The sequence below is a fragment of the Protobothrops mucrosquamatus genome, unplaced genomic scaffold (assembly GCF_001527695.2).
Source record: "Protobothrops mucrosquamatus isolate PMUCROS unplaced genomic scaffold, P.Mucros_1.0 scaffold1694, whole genome shotgun sequence".
Taxonomy (NCBI): Eukaryota; Metazoa; Chordata; class Lepidosauria; order Squamata; family Viperidae; genus Protobothrops; species Protobothrops mucrosquamatus.
In genome coordinates this window covers 120,797-139,708 of record NW_015387846.1, presented here as the reverse complement: position 1 = coordinate 139,708, position 18,912 = coordinate 120,797, and the positions used below count along the sequence as shown (strand labels likewise).

The following is an 18,912-nucleotide window of genomic DNA, read 5'->3' as shown; positions in this document are numbered from 1 at the left end:
CAGCTATTTTTGTTAGGGATAACCGAAGATTTAAATACTCAAGAAGTGACTTTGATGTTAAATCTTATTACTGCAGCAAGATTATTAATAGCTCAATACTGGAAACAAAAAAACTTGCCTTCAACGGATGAATGGAGAAATAAGGTTTCTAACCTGGCGGAGATGGCAAAAATCTCCACGTATTTGAAAGATCAATATCAGGAAAGATATATTAAAATATGGGAAAGATGGATAGTTTATATACAGAAGAGATATGAGATAAAAAATTATCATGTAGGTTATGAATAAAAAAATTTCTTATGTTAGTAGAATGAATGTTATGAAGGGGGTTAAAGAAATTAGGATGTTGTTTATTTTAAAATTAGAGAGTATGGTAGATAAGTTGTGGATATTATAATGGCTTGGTAACCCTGGGTTCAGTTCTGGGAAGTGAGGGAGGGGAAGGGGGGGGAAGGGAGGGGGATAATGGGGTGGGGGGAGAGTCGGGATGGTATTATAAGTATGCATTAATAGTTATATAACTTAAAATGTGTAATGTTAGAACTGAAATGTATGTATGTTAATGCATTTTATGTTTGAAAGATGTATAATAATAAAAAATAATTAAAAAAAAAAAGAATACATTGAGAGATGGTGGACATGTGACAAAGCAAAGAATTATTGGAAAAAGATACATACTTGGTTAGAAAAGATATTGGGAGAACATGTAGACTTTAAACCTGAATTTTTTTTCCCCACTAGGTATAATGCCAGAAAAGATGAACAAACAAAGCCTATATTTGATTTTACACATCACAACAGCAGCAAGAATAATATTTGCGCAATATTGGAAAAATGAAGGAACGCCACCAGAGGAAGAAATAATTAACAAAATACTGGAATGCGCAGAGATGGACAGATTGACTATGAGATTGAAAGAAAAAGAAGAAACAGAATATTACCAAACTTGGGACTTATTTTATCAATGGCTAGAGGAAAGAATGAAGGATTAGGAATTAAATATGTTTTAGCATTTTTAAATCCAGACAGCATGTTGGTTGAAAAATTATTATATGTATGTCAGAAAAAAAATCAATAAAATCTTGTAAAAAAATACATTGAGAGAGAATACGACTTGCATTAACACGCCACATTTTCAGCGCAATGTAGTTTCTTTGCGGATTATTGAGGTAGATGGATGCATCCATTATGACTTATTCAACAAGCCAGGACTACAACTTTGAGATTAGTTCAACGTGTGAACTCTCTCTGGTATAACGGTTTGCAAACTGGAGGTTATTATACCCAAGGGGTAATTTGGGCATATCCTGAGAGTAATGGAGCAATTTGGGATTGCTTGCCTATGGGTTGAGGATCTGGTTTGGGACTGCAACTGGAGGTGGGCGGGCACTGACAGTATCCAAAACCGGGGGAAGGATAATTGTGTCAAACAATTTCATGATTACTGCACTAGCAATGTTGGTGGCTTCAAATCAAATGCTAGATAAAACATCTCACCTGGATAAACCAGAAAAATCAGCTTCTTCTTCTTCACATCTTTCATCCAGCTCCTTCAGTGCAAGAGTTACATCCTCTTCAAAAATTGATTCAGTGTAACTCTCCGTAGTCGGATGCTCTTGAATCTCAGAAGCTTCTTCCAGTTCTAAAGGATCTTGGCAGACTAAGGACTCAAACTGTTCTTGCAAAGCAACTGATCCAGTATCCTCACTAGCTGTACTCTGTTCATCTTTCACTGATGAACAGCCATCCTGGAGAAGAAGAAACAATTTTTATATTTCATTTTGAAATATATATCTATATCTATAAGTATTTGAAAAGATTTGTGCATCAGTTATTCTAAATTAACAAATTCAAAAAAGTATAAACAATGTTATTTTGCTCTGAAAACAATGTTATTTTGCTCTGAAAACAAATGCCATTTAATGTTTTACAGTTTGGGGTTAAAAAGCCCTTCCTTGTTCAATATTTTTATTTTTTTAATATTAATGGTTATTAAACATTACAATTATGGAGATTAAAACCAATACATCTATATAAATAAAAATGTAAATGTTCGTTTGTTCAAAATCTTAAATCTCCGAAGGTTCTTCATCGATTGCTTTGAAATTTGACACAACGTTGCATTCGAATACGCGCGTGTTTTTATATACCTACTGTATATTATATAGATGTCACACCTGTGACAGGTAAAACATGCTTTTTTTTCAAAACAGCGCCATCTGTTGGACGTAAAAACAACACACGCTTTTACCAGACTAAGCCACAGCAACGCGTGGCTGGGTACAGCTAGTTTTTTTAAATATTAATGTTATTAAACATTACAATTATGGAGATAAAACCAATACATATTAAAATAAAAGAATAAAATTTTAGAAACCAAATTTAGGTATCAAATTTAGAAATGATTTACCAGAGATAATTTATCTATTTTAATTTTGATCAAATAAACCAACATTATATTCCTTTTAACTTTTTAACAATCTTGATATTTAATCCTGTCATGTCCTAGAACTCAATTTTTTTTTCATTTTGTTTTTGTTTTGTTCCTTCTCACAAAGTTCTTCAAAACTTTTGAAGTCTTTTTTCGTCTCCAGTATAGGAAAATTATCCAGGCTACTCTTTTGCTATTAGTATATCTCTTTTAATTAAAACACCAGCTGGATTCATTTGTATATCCAGTATAGCATTTTTTTTTTGCATATTACTCTAAGTAGCTTGTCATTTTAAAATCTCCTTTTCAAAATTTTAGTTTTGAAAAAAAAATACGAATATTATTTCCTTGGTCAAAATTATTCAATTCTAACGCTGAATTCTTATACATCTCTTCAGAATTAAGCTCAATTGAATTCAGTGAGATGAATTTTTGATGAAAGAATGAAAGAAAACAGCTAGAGCTTAAGGTGACTAACTGTATGTATATTTACTACCTAATCAAATTGGGAGTGCTGTGCGGTAGAAATGCTAAACAACTCTAAAACAAAACAGAACACAACTTGCCAATGATTGAACAATGGGATAGAAGAAGATATGAGCAGCACTTGCTCATTTTGGATTTTGAGATGAGTGTTAGGGGTGAGGAAAAACATTGAAATATGTCTCCCTTCCTTACTAGCCTTCTGGAAAATGATGAAGACCCCCTGGTTTGACCAGACACTGGAGTCAGAAGTTAGTAAGATCTAGGTGATGTATTGTTATTTTAAGATGTTTTTTTTTTTCAACTTTAGGCTACCATTTCTTTTTTCTTTGCTTTTATGTTGTTGTTGTTTTTAAAGTTACCGTATTTATATTACTTTAATTTTAAATTCTGTGTGCTTTGGAGAGAGGGGAGAGGCCATATAAATAAAATAAAATTAATCCTCCTATTGCAGTCAGTGGAAGTGAATTTATTTATAGTAGATACTGAAGGTACACATTTTCCTTTAATAAATCTTCTGCAGGTTCCCAAAGAGATTGCATTTCACAATCTCATACAAGTGACTGCAGAGGACTACAGAGACCCAAGGAGAAAAATTCAATATTTGATTTCTCCTGCCAAAACAGAGCCTGTGGCACACTCCAGGAAATTAAAGATTGCTGACAGTCTCTCTCTCTCTCTCTCTCTCTCTCACACACACACACACACACATCTCTACAACACATATATGCACTCATCATCATCATCATCTCACTGTTATTCAGTAAATGGAGGAAAATGAACTGTCTGAAGCATTAACTTTTGTGCTGAAAACTGTCTGATGTTTGATGCCATTTCTTTAAATGGTTTATGAATAGTAATTGGTTGAGTGCAAAGGTAACATAATAATCCTAAATGATTTTGCATCTTTGGGCACCACACACGTTTACCTTTCCCTGCCAGCTCTAGTTATCATAGATAATAGTAAGGGATGACAGCAATTGAAGTCTAGTATCTGGAGGTCTGCAGATCCTCCACTTTGGTACAATGAAATATGTTTAGTGATTACATAAAGATCACAAAAATGACAATGTGGGTTATGTGCCGTAATGCACGTACGTAAAATGTAACAAATGCAAGCCAAATTATATATAATGCATTTATATACATTTAGAATGATTTATATATCACATGTTGTAGCAGACCTAAGTCAGGAAGGGCTGACATGTTGTTTTGGAAATTTTCAAACTTCCCATTCTTAAACTGTGCAAAATTCTTCCCTAAATCTTAACAGGATGAGAATTCTCTTGACTAGGGATTCAGACTTCAGTCCCATGGCCATGATTCTATTTCAGGAAGTGCTGATAATATCCATATTTCAAAAAGAATGTCTTCGAACAACACACATACACTTAATCTATCTCAAAACAAGAATCCAACTTAAGACAATTGTAAAGCCATGGTACTTATTTTAGACTTCAAAGGTACTAGAGAAAAGGGCTATGAATGCTTAAGAGCTGAAAGACTTAATTACAAACACACACACACACACACACACACTTAAAAAAATGTAAAAGGAAGACCACGGCTCTGAGTTTCTGCTGGAAATGGCAAATACATACGTAACATACTCACTGATTTTTTTTAATCAGCTGGGAATCTTGCTCATTCCATATATGTATTTCCATTTTTAAAATCATGCCACTAGCACACCGAGGGCTTGGTCAAGACCGCTCAATTGACCAGCTGCTAACAAAGCTGGCCTGAGGTTCAAATCCCAATCAAAAGCACCAATCACAAAGAGGCAAAGCGAGCATTAGAGGCAGAAGGAAGGATCATAGAAAAGAGAGCATCCCAGGAAGAAAATGGACCCAGAACCATCCTGCTTATCAAATTGCTCTTCTGCACCCCAATTCATTAAAAGAACTTCAAAACTTTCTTAACCTGTGACGTGAACATCTTTAGTCTACCAACCCAAAACAAAATCATTTCCAGTAAACAATTTTTCAGCCACCACAACAGGTTAGAAATACTGAAGTTAAATTATGTAATCAGCACGATGAAAATTCTTATAGACAGAATGAAAATACAGCGCTAGAAAGAGGACAGATCAGCCATGCTCGAGCCCACATTTCTCCCCACCTCAGGCAGCGTGTTGTTAGCATTATCTAGAGAGGCAACCTCCAAACTTGGAGTCTCAGCTCTGATTTGAAGCACCTCTTCCATTCCAACACTGCTAGTGGAATCTTGAGATTGCAGCAACAAGTTGATGTGATCTGGTGTGGCATCGTCGGCAGCCGAATCGCTGTTTAGCTTGAGACAAAAAAAAAACATCCATTCATGTTTCACAAAATAAACTCAACATATGTTCACACGTAAATGTAAAGCAAAATGCAGACATGAGGCTACCCTTTCTATTAACTAGACCAGGGGTCCCCAAACCCCGGTCCGTGGACCGGCAACGGGCCACGTCATGCCAGAAACTGGGCCATGCAAACAAGTGAAGCCCTATCTGTGGGATGCAGATAGCACGCACTCTCTGATCCACAGAAAAACCTTTTTCCACGGAACCGGTCCCTGGTGCCCAAAAGGTTGGGGGCCTCTGAACTAGACTGCATCTTGAGTCTGTCTACTATGCTTAAAAATAATATTAAGAATTGGAATTCTCATAAGGGCAACGATAATATAATACTGATGAAGAACGTGCATTAGCTAACTCATCAGAAGTACTGTTTTAGCACAACTAGTTTTACTCAACCTATATGAACAGATGCCTCTGCTGCCCCAAATACTGAATTAACTATATGTCACCATTCTTCTTTCACTGCAGAATCTCAGATTCCAAAAATGCAAAAAGACTTTTGTTATCATCAGTGTATTATTTAAACCCAGAATAATTCCTAAACACTTTAAAGGTTAATCAAATTGCCCATCAGAAACAGCCAAATCATTCTCTTGTTTTTAATTTAGTTTAGCTAATCCTAACCCTAATCCAACGTGATTTCAAATAAATCGGGCATTTAATTACTAATCAAATTAAATGTTATTGTATTCCACTTAAACCTTTACATTCTATTTCTTAAGAGTTTGGGTAGATGTAAATTTTCTAGGGTCAGTATGATCGCCCAGTTATAAAAATGACAGAAGTTTACTTTGAAATACCAGATGTCTTTCCAAGATATATTGGCACATTAGCTTTACAATGACATATACACTCAAGAACCTCCTTATTTATCCTCTATTGATAAAACCTATTCTAAATCCCATTCTGATATTTCTTACTTTATTAGAAGCAAGCACTTAAGACAGACATGTCAAACACAAGGCCCGGGGCCCGGATGCGGCCCGCGAAGTGCTTTCATGTGGCCCGGGATGCCATCCTGGAAACAGTGAGGGAACGGCCCCCTCTGCCTTGGCCCTGGCCCAGGCCGGCCAGGAGCCCATGTACAATTTTGTGGTGGCCATCTACAGTATGCTGAAACGCATTCAGTCTTAGCTCCATAAGCCCCCCCACCCTGCATGGCCTGAGAGGAAGAGTGAGGCTCCTCCAGTGGACCATGCCTTGGCACTTGCCCTGGTCCCACCCCCCTTCTGCCAGAGACCCTCAGATCTGTCCCACTCCTGCCCAGGCCGCCACAGGCACCCTTGACGCGAATAATGTAGAGCTGGCCACGCCCACCCAGTAGGCCACACCCACTCCATCCACAGCCACCCAGTAGGCCGCACCCACCCTGGCCACACCCACCCGGCCCCCAATGCTGATGCGGCCCTCAATGAAATTGAGTTTGACACCCCTGACTTAAGACAAGTGTCATTCACATTTCGTGGGTAACCCCTATTCCAAATCTAGAAACAGAGGATCTAGTATTGTGCCCCAAACGCATAAGATGCCCACCCTTCCTTGCAAATGAGAACCCAAGAGGCAGCCTTGAAAGGTTTTAATCCAAGGGCTGCTATTTTGATGCAAAAAAAATCTGTGGTTTTACCATTTGGGAGCGTGACAGTATCTGACTGGCGCTCAGGCCTTCTTCTTCTGAGGATTCATCCGTGTCTTCTTGATTGGCCAGGTTCAAGCTGGGAGTGCTGCCTGAATACTGATACTCTTGGAGAGAGGGCGTGTCCCCTTTCTCAATACTGTCCAGTGAACGCCTACGGACTCCCCAGTTGAAGTTGTCCATGCTCTCGCCCTGTAACGAGAAGGAGGTTTATTCCAAAGGGTTTAGGCTACTCTTGAGAACTGAAATGAACTACAGCAAAACAAAGCCACACAAATACTGAACTCAACTGAGAGCAGAGTCTCAACCAGCCCTTCAAGCTAATTGTATATTTAAATTTTATCAACGTGGTTTTCCCTTAAAGGGTTTAAACACACTTCTTCTTCTTCTTCTTGTGCCATATCCGTTATCGGACATTGGCGACAGAATTCTTCTCAATATTTTCTTTTACAGACTCATCTTCAGAACTAAACGGGCTTAACATTGTCTACAGCCATCTATTCCTTTGCAGTACTAAGATCCCCTGACTTTCAAGCACACAGACAGACAAGTACACTACAGATGACAACAGATGACACAAGCCACTGCACCAGGCTGCAACTTACCTGCAGCTCCTGGTTCGCAAAAAGAAAAACACACATAATTAGAACGAGGACAAACACTTACAGATAACTTCGTAATGGAGGCTATTTTATATTGCATATGCTTGCTGGGAGTAGAAGACCGATTCAAGCTCTGGAAAAACTTTTTTTTTTTGGTCAAGCCCCCCCCTCCCCTACTATTTAATTGGTTTTAGAAAAATTGGTGCAAAAACATCATGAGACAAACACTTAAAACAGATGGGCATGGCACATTTTTCAGTGTTAACATATATATATATATATATATATATATATATATATATATATATTACAACTAACTTTGAGAACGGCTTGAAAGTAAACTGCAGCGAACATTTTAAATGGACTTTATCTACATGTACTTGATGAAATGTACAGCATGTAAATTTTATTCAGTGCAAGAAAGCATAAGCATATGAGCTAATCAGTCTTGATAAGCATGTTTAGCTGTTATGGTTTTCATTCCTCTTTGGGTGGCCTTCCCAGATGCTTAGCATTTAAATGCACTCTTGATTCATGATAGGTATTTTTATGGTCACAAAAGCAATCCTGCAGGTAGAACGGCTTAATTAGCACTAACTCAAAATCATCCAGAATGAGATCACTGGCTAGGGAGGGGAGAGGGTTTGAAATGCGGTGTCATCATTTTCAGAACACCTAAAACACCCCACTGCATTTGTCCCACTCTTTTCTGAGCCACTGAAGCATATGGGAAATGCTTCAGAGATATGCCAAACAGTTGGAAGTGTTGTTGATAGTGCTGAGACCAAGATGTGGAATGGATTACAGTTCTGGCAGTCATTTGCATTACTGGAAATAGGAGAGAAAAGAACCAATTTCTTGGTAGAAAGAGGAACTCGAGAATTGCTAAAATTCCTCATCTTATAGGAGTTTTGTTTCCAGAGTTACAAACTAAATTATGTGTGAATACCCCTTCCACCTCCATAGGGATGGTGTCATTTGAAGGACGGTTCTAGCTTTCCCCAATATCCACCCTTGGATATTTCCATGCACTGCAACTGTATATTATAAATGACAGTTATTACATTTTACTATTTAAAAACAGAGAAAAATGCAGATAAAAGATGATAAATGCACCATGAACCCAGACACAATATGAATGGCTGAAAATCAAATCAATTTCAACATACTCATGTCAATATACATTGTGCAGTATTAGTTGAGTTTTGTGTGATACCATATGCTATACTTCCAAGTTTGGGTATAGTTTCATTTGACTTTCTACCGTTGTATTTCAATTTCAATTTATTATTATTACAGCCAAAGGCCACACATAAATCAAACTACAGTTGTATTCTCAATTATATATTATACCCTCTTTAATTCACCAGGAAATTTCCAAAATGTCAGATAATGTTCATATTTCTACATATCAGATTAGATCAAAATAAAAAGCAAAGGGAATAGCTAGCATGAAAGAAAAAGGTTATGGTATGCCAAGCAGCAGAATATAAAATTATGGACCCAGTGCTTTTTTTTCCAGGCAGGCAGTGCAAGAGATGTCACGCCTGGATTTTTTTTTTTTAGTGCTTTGATTAATTACAATACAAGCTTACAACAAAGGAAAAGGACAGAATCTTGAAGCAAAGACTTGAATGAAGCTACCCTTACACGGCCTTACCTCTGCATCTTCCAACTCAACATCTAAAAAGTCAAAATCCTTAAAAACTCCAAACTGTTGTTCACTTGTGTTATCTTCTACAACCACTTCTTCTTCTTGAATTACTTCCTCTGTGGCCGAGATTAGACTCGTTTGCTGGTCCCCAACTTCTAAGTCTTCATTAGAAGAAAAGATAACCTACAGTGTCATCAGTAACAGAGGTAAGCGTAAGTAAAATTAAGAGTACCAATATGGATGTTTACAGATGTTGCCTCTTAAGAGGACAGGAGCTTGTGGAATTAGGTTTAAATGCCATGAATCACTAACAAGACCTTCTGTTACAATGTAAAAGCTTTCTAGTTCCTAAATCAGTGGTGGCGAACCTATGGCACGCGTGCCAGAGGCGGCACTCGGAGCCCTCTCTGTGGGCACACGCACCGTCGTCCCAGCCCCGCCTCCTCCCATGGCCCCCTCCTCACCAGCAGCCCCTGGGCACGGCCCAAGCGAAGCAGCGCAGCCAAGGACATGGTAGCCAGGCAGCGGGGACAAGACTCCACCCTTGCGTCCCATTGCACGCAGATGATGCTGCAGGGTGTGGGCGGAGGGCGTGGCCACCATGGCGCTGCTGGGCTGCCTGGGTGATCTGTGGCGGGCCATGGAGGTGGTGGGTGGCCCAACGGGCAGGGGGGAGCGGGGATGGGGGTGGGGGCAGTTTTTGGGCATTCGGTCTCTAAAAGGCTCGCCATCACTGTCCTAAATTCTTAGGACAGTGAAATAATAATTCACCAACTTTAGTATGGAAATTTCTTTCATTGATGGATTCACGTTTCTTTCAGGAATTTAAAATTACTCACAGAAGGGTTCTTGGGAATTCCTGATTCTGGACCACAAAGAGATAATACGTTCATTAGTTTCTCCCTTGTCCGTCGCTGGAAAAGAAATCAAAATACTTATAAATATTTCCACGGTGTTTGTGTTCTTTTGCTACAAAGAGATGCTGTCTGCATTTTAAGGTTTAAGCAATAGATCACCTGAGATAACTGTGGCCTCTTCCAGCTCACAGGAACCAAAGCGTTAGAATTTGATCCGGAGGAAGTGGAAGATGTACTTCTTGTAACAGCAATGACTTTAGCTTTGCCATTCCTACCCGTTGCGCTGTGCTGATCGCCGTATTTGTTCCCAATAATTGGTGTCTATAAAATGAAGACAAAATATATTTTTCAGGTCAAACGCATTACCCAATTCCACAAAGGTCTGTAAGGCAGAGTTTGTTTACCATGCTGTGCATACAGTGTGCAACAACCAGAAAGGCCCATAGAGCATGCAAAGTCACAAACTATGATCTATACATCATCATATCCAGGCTTATATGACATATTAATGTGGTAAATGTTTGCAGTAGTGGAGAAAGATTTTTTTTTTGTCGTTTCCAGGGTGAGAACATTCTCTTTGCGAGGACCTTTTCATTTCTTTCACCAATCTTCTTATTTTCTCAGGCATAAAATGCTGCTTTTTTTTAGGGGGGGGGACAGCCAACTAATGGCAAGCTGCATAAAGGGATGTGGGGGTTGGGGGAGGTAAATCAGCTGCTGATAGCCCTTCATGGCTGGCTAGAAACAGACACTAGAAATACTAGAATAGTGATGGCGAACCTTTTAGAGATCGAGTGCCCAAACCACAACCCAAAACCCACTTATTTATCTCAAAGTGCCAGGGCCGCATCAGCACTGTGGTGCCCTCAGGGGGGGCATGGGGGCGTGGCCCACTGGGTGGGCGTGGCCCACTGGGTGGGCGTGGCTGCAGTTGTCACGGCAGACTAGGTGGGCATGGCCACCTCGATGTTGCTCATGGGGGGGACGCCTGTGGGGGCCGGGCAGGGTTGGGGGAGATCCAGGGGATCTCTGGTGGGTGGGGCGGTGGGCAGGAGGCCCAGCATAGATGTGGGGGAGGCACGCAATCCTAGCTGGGACTGGGGGACCATGGGGATCTGGCTTTCCCTGCTTGGGATGGCCTCTGGCATGCTGGGTGTGGGCATGCTCTACCACCTCTACTCCAGCTTGCTGCTTCGCCTCTTTTGTGTTGGGTGGGGCTGCTGCTCCGGGCGGCGGCCTAATGGACCTGCGCAAGCTGCTGGCAGAGGCGGTGCGCGTGCCCACAGACAGGGCTCTGAGTGCCACCTCTGGCACACGCGCCATAGGTTCGCCACCACTGTACTAGAATTTCTCTTTTATGGACAAAGGCATTAACAATAGAATTTTGCAAACCTGAGGATTTATTTATTTATTTATTTATTTATGGGATTGAGGATTTATTTCAGGATCTTGGGATCCTGAAATGAAATGAAGGGAACAAGAAGCTTTCTCTCTGTTCCCACTCTTTCTTTGGCTGAAACCATCGTTCAAGCATTGTTTCGAAATACCGAATAGTGATATTGTTATATTTTCTTCCGTTAAAATGAAGGCAACTTAAAGGTCTTCTGGATAGGATGTTTTCTTTTGAGCTCAAAACAACCCATTTTTTCCTGTATGTGCACACCCCTAATTTCAGCCTAAAACAGGGGTGTCAAACTCAATTTCATTGAGGGCTGCATCAGCATTGCGGTTGCCCTTAGGGGGCCGGGTGGGTGTGGCCAGGGTGGGTGCGGCCTACTGGGTGGGCGTGGATGGAGTGGGTGTGGCCTACTGGGTGGGTAGGGTGCCTGTGGGGGCCTGGGCATGAGTGGGACAGATCTGAGGGTCTCTGGCAGAAGGGGGTGGGACCAGGGCAAGTGCCAAGGCATGGTCCACTGGAGGAGCCTCACCGTTCCCCTCAAGCCATGCGGGGGGGGGGGTCTTATGGAGCTAAGACTGAATGCGTTTCAGCATAGAGGGCCACCACAAAATTGTACATTGGCCCCCGGCCGGCCTGGACCAGGGCCAAGGCAGTGGGAGCCGTTCCTTCACTGTTTCCAGGATGGCTTCGCGGGCCACATGAAACCACTTCGCGGGCCGCATCTGGCCCCCGGGCCTGGTGTTTGACATGTCTGGCCTAAAATATGGGTGTCTGACCTTTTGGCTAACCTGGGCTGCACTGAATGAAGAGAAACGGTTTTGAGCTGCATATTAAATATACATATATATAAATCACACAATAAAGTTAAAAGTTTACAATATTGTGGGGCTGCCTTACTAGCAGTCACATGCAGCCGGTGGGCCACAGGTGAGACGTGCCTGACTTAGAAGAAAATTAAGTATGCAAAAAATCTGAAACCTTACTTTAAAAACTCTTTTACCTCTGATATGTCAAAATGAAAATCTAAGGTCTTCCCAGGCAGTTCTTTGGAGACGTTGTTAAAAATTTTGGTAAACGAAATTTCGGGAGAGCTTATGTCACCGCCGTAAGATTTTGGAATATCATTTGGTACAACCAGACTGGCTGAACGGGATACCACCAATTTCAAAATATTAAGCGCTTCCTTCCAGTAGGGACTCTATTAATAAAGACAGGAACAGAGACACATGTAATCACAGTAATAACTTAAAAATACAAAAATCTACAGCATTTGAGGTATTAATATAAAGCTGTTACATTTTTGTGAAGTCAACAAATGAATTTTTAACATATATAAATGTCCATTTGCCAGGTCCCTTTCAGCCCTGTGATTCTACGATTCTCAAGGAAAAAAAACTTCTCCCAGAATATAAAATGCATGAAGCTCCTCTTTTTGTTGTTAAATAACTACATTTCTTTTCATCTTCACAGCTGCTTAAGGTACTCCTAAGTTTTTCTGCATATGTGTGCATGCACAGCTGCCCCATTCTTAAAGAGGTGCTTTGCATATACTCCTGCACATTCCAAAATATGTCTTTCAAAGAATTTCCACAGGCCTGCACTTTACTGCTTACAAGTATGAGAATGTCAATTATGCAAGCTAAAGTATTTAGCGTTGTACCCGGCACTTGGAACCTAATTGCCTTTCTCATAGTTATTTTACAGTCACTTGGTTTAAATGAATAGCAATTTCACAACAGACAACTGGAGTTAAGTTAATCTTAGGTAGAAAGGCTGCTTCAGTTGCTTAATTTCAGGATAAGTACATGGGTGTGTGTGTGTGTCAGATTCCAAGTTCTCCATTAATAATCAGAGGAAGAGGGCCACGCCACAGGAAGAGAATTGGCTAAGTGCATTTGCTTTATTTTATGATGAAATTCAAAACAATATATCCAATTGAAAGGTCAGAAAATGGGATGAGAAGGAAAATTAAAAAAAAAAAAAGCATCCGCACAGGAGGTGTTGTTTTTAAGTTGCTGGGTGATTGGTTCCACTTGATAACATTTGAAAAAGAGTTATCATTAACTGCTCCCTTTTATCACCGCGTGATTTATCCTAACAACAAAAATAAGCCCTTTCATAATACTGTATCCAGATTAAAGTTCAATAATGAGCATTTCCCCAACAAATAGCTCCTTTTTTAGAACCTGGCTCAATCAAGAAGGCTCTAATGCAGTGTTTCTCAACCTTGACAATTTTAAGGCATGTGGACTTCAACTCCCAGAATTCCACAGCCAGCAATGCTGGCTGTGGAATTCTGGGAGTTGAAGTCCACATGCCTTAAAATTGTCAAGGTTGAGAAACACTGCTAATGGTTTAGTCAAAATGGAAAATTATGGTTACATTTTTTTTTAACAAAGTCAAAAATCTTAAAACAATGAATTTATAATCCTCTGCTTTTTCTTAAAAGTAAATCCAGAAGTGGATACTTTAAATATCCTTATTTCCCCTCTCACTAAAAACCTAATGGCGGCATCTGGCATTTCTGCTGATTTAGATTTCATTTTAGTACCACGATTATGCAGACTGTCAGGAACTTCTGTAGCTGAAGTATTGATTAAGAAGCAAAAACCCCAATATAAAAGCTTCAAATAGTCTGGTTTCTTAAGTGTTTGTATGCTGTGAATTTATTGAAGCCTGATATTCTATAAAAGGAGAAATTAACAAGCATATTGATTTAAATCCAGCACATGAACCCTTAAGAAACCAGACCATTTGAATGACCAATCAACAACGGAACCAATCAGACCCTCAGATTTTAAATAGAGCACTAAACCAGGGGTAGACAACCTTGGCTCTTTTATGATTCGTGGACTTCAACTCCCAGAATTCCTGAGCCAGCCATGCTGAGGGGAAAGGGAGAGGTTTCTATGCTTAGCCATTTTGTCTCAGGAATTCTGGGAGTTGAAGTCCACGAGTCATAAAGCGGCCTAGGCCCTAGGCCAGGGGTAGGCAACCTTGGCTCTTTTATGACTCGTGGACTTCAACTCCCAGAATTCCTGAGCCAGCCATGCTGAGGGGAAAGGGAGAGGTTTCCAAACTGGGCCATGCTGGCTCAGGAATTCTGGGAGTTGAAGTCCACGAGTCATAAAAGAGCCAAGGTTGTCTACCCCTGCACTAAATGAATGGCCAATCACACAACCAACTGACCACACCGGCACACAAGACATATATAAGCTAAAGAAGAACAGAACAAGATGCTTCAACCGAAGTCCCGCTGATGGTATTACCTAGCCTGGTAATGAAATATTTGGGAACTAAATGGCAAGCTCAGAGAGCGACAAGGACTTTTTGATGAACAGTACTAAAAATGGTAATCAAACCATCTACATATGCCCCTCACCTTCAGAAAAGGCATCAGTTAACAAGCTTAAATATCTGCCAGGGATTAAATTTTCAATGAACTACTTCAAAAATGCCCTACTTAAATTCTCTTTCCCATTTCAAGCAGCATCCATAAAAATAGAGGAAAAATTCTTTGGCAATTTAATTGCCTTGGTCTGGAAAAGCTATTTGGCAAAGGAAGAAAGCTAGAGTTAAGACTTAAAAAACAGAAGATCTAACCTACCAGAGGGGGCATTATATGATTAAATATCTGTTTGAATATGGTTAAAAGAATAGATAACCCTTAGATATAAACAGACTTTTACAATAAGAAAGATACGATTTATAATTAGAATAGCACTTTTTTTGATATGGGAAATATGAAAACACTAGGACGGCTTGTATAAATGAAATTCTTAGCTAAACAAATGTAACTAATTTTGAGAAAATAATAACTGGCAAAGATATTCCAAATATTGATGTTAAACCAAACTTAAATGAGAGCCTGAAAAACAGGATATTGATTTAACAAGGAGACTTTAATTGCAAATACGATTGAAATATAAACTGGTTAGAAAAGAGGTTACAAGCTGATATTATTATTTGTACAACACTAGAAAAAATATGATGAGGATGTGTACATCTAATTTTGTATGTATCAATAGTAGCAAGAACTGTATTTGCGTAGTGTTGGGAAAATGAAAACAATATGGGAAGGAAGGAGGATCAGGAAAAAAAAAACCATTGAATTGTGTAGTATTGAACAGACTTGTATTGAAGAAGCTAAGATGTACTATCGAGCAACAAATGGACCCGGACATCACATTGTTTACTAAGCACTTATGTTTTGTAATAATAAAAAATGAATAAAACATTTTTTTAAAAAAAATCACACCCTGGTTCAGAGGAACACCAAATCCATTCCTCTAAATGGAAAGATAATGACATTTTCAAACGTGTCCCTTAAAATTACTCACCTGAACATATTTGCCAATGATCTTGATGATCTCCAAATTGAATTGCTTCACTGGTGCTCTGGACAGGTCAATGTGGCTCAAAAGGCTATAAATGATTTGCAGCAAAGACTGCTGCATGCTGGAGATCCCCTTTTCTAAGAGCTAAAAACAGATGCGTAAAATGGATTATCCAAAATATCCAATGACATTGAATGCAAAGTAGCAAGCTATTAGATAACCTATGTCAGTGGTGGCGAACCTATGGCACGGGTGCCAGAGGCGGCACTCAGAGCCCTCTCTGTGGGCACGCACGCCGTCGCCCCAGTCCTAGGCCTTCGGCTAGGTTTTATAAAACCTTTTCGCTTTAGGCCTCCGCCGCCGTGTACAAAAAAAAAAGGTTCAATCAATCAGTCAATTTCAACTTCTCACGGGGAAAAAAAAGATCTTGCAAAGTTGGAATTGATTGATTGAACTTTTTAGTCCCACCCAGTCTGCTGTTACTACCATAGCCACGCCCACCCGGCACCTGACGATGCATAAGTGGGTTTTGGATTGCAGTTTGGGCACTCGGTCTCTAAAACAGCGGTTCTCAACCTATGGGTCGCGACCCCATTTGGGGTCGATCGACCATTTCACGGGGGTCACCAAGCAAGGCTGTCCGCCATTTTTCCCCCCCTTTTCCGGTGGGTGCCTTACCTCCCTTGAGCTGGGCCAGCTGGTGGTCGATCTGCTCCCTCTCTGCCGCTTGCCAGCTACGCCTCGGCCGGCGCAGGGGGCGGAACCACGCATGTGCGGCGCTCCCGGGCAGGGAAAGTCCTTGACTTACGACCGGTTGGGTAGTCCTCGACTTACGACCAGTTTAGTCCTCGACTTACGACCGGTTGGTGGTCGCGGCATTAAAAAGGTTGAGAACCACTGCTCTAAAAGGTTCGCCATCACTGACCTATGTCTTTAATGGACCTGCCCTCACATGCAATAAGCTAAGTCTTATTTGATGTATAACATTAGACGTGTATATTTGGAAGTTGAAAAGCCCCTGTAGTATACTGGTTAAGGTGTCAAACTAGAACTGGGAAGATCCATTTGGTAACACTACAATATGAGAAAGCAAAATGTGCAACTTCAGACGGAGAATAGTATCCAATACCTGAAAAAGATACCTAATGTACGAAGAATGATTACCTCTGCAAGGTATGTTATCAGATTAAAAGTTGTTTCCGAGAATGAATCATGCAAATATCTGCACACTACGTTAATCCAATTAGAGCAGTCTCTGGAGTAACTGTGCGTACTGTATAAACACATCATGTGAGCCAAATTAGCAAGAGTTGGGGACTTCTCTTCTGCACAAACCTGAGAACAAAAAATAATAATAATAAAAATATTAGTTAGTGGAATATCTATTTAAACATTTAATTTTAAAGGAGTTCTGACTTTATTTTACAACTTGTAACCACCATTATGACTATAGATTTTGTCTGAGTTCAAAATCCCATTTTTGGAATAACGTGCTTTGTTTCGTTCTGCCTTAAGATTACCTATGAACCCAACTAATATTAAATTAGTTAGTAAATTGACTGGGTAAGCAAAACATGCTTTAGCAAACAACGTGTTGATCCAGTTTTAGCTTAGAGCAGATTGACTGAATAGAGTTGTTCCTTTGTTAGTTATGATTGTCTTAAATCCTAGTGACTGCGGTACATTTACTCTAAATAGAGTAAAATCCATTCACTTGAGTGCCCAGTTTGTGTGGCATTTGTAGATTTAGAAATTGGGGCTGAAAGCTGGTGTCTTGGATGAAAGCATCAAGAATCTAGCAATACTGTTTTTCTTAGCTGTTGCTTAGCGCCAATGTAGATGCCCATTCTGGTTGTCACATCGCTCCTTCTGGAGTTTTGAGCTTATTCAAAGCACCATACATACAATCCACTTATATGCCCGTGTTCTGGATTTTCTATATGCAATACAAAATAGCCAACTTTCTGCTTTGGTAAAGACCTTCTGGATGCCAGCACTCCGGGCTTTCCTTAGGGCAGGGGTCCCCAACCCCCGGTCCGTGGACCTGTACCGGGCCGAGGCATGCCAGCAACCGGTCCGCACAAATAAGCAAAGCCCCATCAGTGGGATCAGGCAACACACAAAACCACGCATCCTCCGGTCCGTGGAAAAACCTTTCTCCATGGAACCGGTCCCTGGTGCCCAAAAGGTTGGGGACCTCTGCCTTAGGGGGTTTGGGCAGATGTCTTATCATCCTCAATTGATTGTCACTGCCCAACCTTAAACTGTTGCTATCACCGTCCTTCTACTACATAGCCATCCTTCCACAGTGAATCTGAATCTCCTCTTCCTATTGCTTGCTAGAACACTCAAATGTAATCTGTTGAACATATTGAATATATAAGAGCCGATTTTTCCAGCAACATAGTTTGAAGTACCGCAGTTAAGCTGGGATGGATAGTTTTGACCCTAAATAAAAAACCAGAGATGAGCAAGATTGGACCATAGCTTGAACCTGGATTTCTGACTGACTGAAGGAGTCTTTTTATGATCTGATCTATTTATTGCTAACCTAAATAGACTTAAAGTCAACGCCGCAAGTGAAACAACCCATTTTTGCTGTGTCTATGGTGTAAACGATGATAGTGGGGATATTATGAACTCAGAGCCTTTCATAACGACAGAAGAGGCTTTTTGAGTGGCTTTATTTTTTATGAAAGTTGACTTCCTCAATTACAACATCCACCCAAGAACAGTTAAGACAGCAAAGGCTCTGTTGATGAAATACTGAGGAACTTTAAAACAAAAGGAGAAGAATGATAGATGGAGAAAGTATGAGTAAAAAAGGGGGGAAAAAGCTTATACCAAAGGTAAACTGGATACTGTGATTCTAAGGCAGCCAGCCAAAAGAGATTTGAGGGAAAGACATTCAGGGATAGCGTTCTGAGAAAAATATTAGTGGCGGAACTCTTTCAAAGTCTATACAGGTTCAAACCCGTGTGTGTGAATGTACAGACAACACATTTGATCAAATTGCCTTCACCATGAAAACTAAACAAAATAAAAAATGAATTATTTCTGCTTATTTACCTACCTTTGCTATTCTGTCAGCTGTTTCTTTGCAGAACTGACTTGGACTATCAAAATGTTGAATTAAATGAGGCAATAAACATAATATGTTTAGAGGAAATCCTGC

The 18,912-nt window shown here is 40.2% G+C and overlaps 1 protein-coding gene across 1 annotated transcript in view; it reads right to left on the bottom strand.

Moving 5' to 3' along the window:
- Nucleotides 1–18,912, bottom strand: part of FRYL (FRY like transcription coactivator) — a 110,820-nt gene that overhangs the window by 15,262 nt on the left and 76,646 nt on the right. The window contains exons 45-54 of the mRNA XM_015822839.1: nt 18,811–18,908; nt 16,902–17,072; nt 15,741–15,881; nt 12,401–12,598; nt 10,161–10,322; nt 9,984–10,058; nt 9,151–9,327; nt 6,880–7,080; nt 5,036–5,206; nt 1,498–1,748 (exon numbers count right to left, since the gene is read on the bottom strand). Coding sequence (XP_015678325.1) covers nt 1,498–1,748; nt 5,036–5,206; nt 6,880–7,080; nt 9,151–9,327; nt 9,984–10,058; nt 10,161–10,322; nt 12,401–12,598; nt 15,741–15,881; nt 16,902–17,072; nt 18,811–18,908 — 1,645 coding nt within the window. The remainder of the gene's footprint in view (nt 1–1,497; nt 1,749–5,035; nt 5,207–6,879; nt 7,081–9,150; nt 9,328–9,983; nt 10,059–10,160; nt 10,323–12,400; nt 12,599–15,740; nt 15,882–16,901; nt 17,073–18,810; nt 18,909–18,912) is intronic.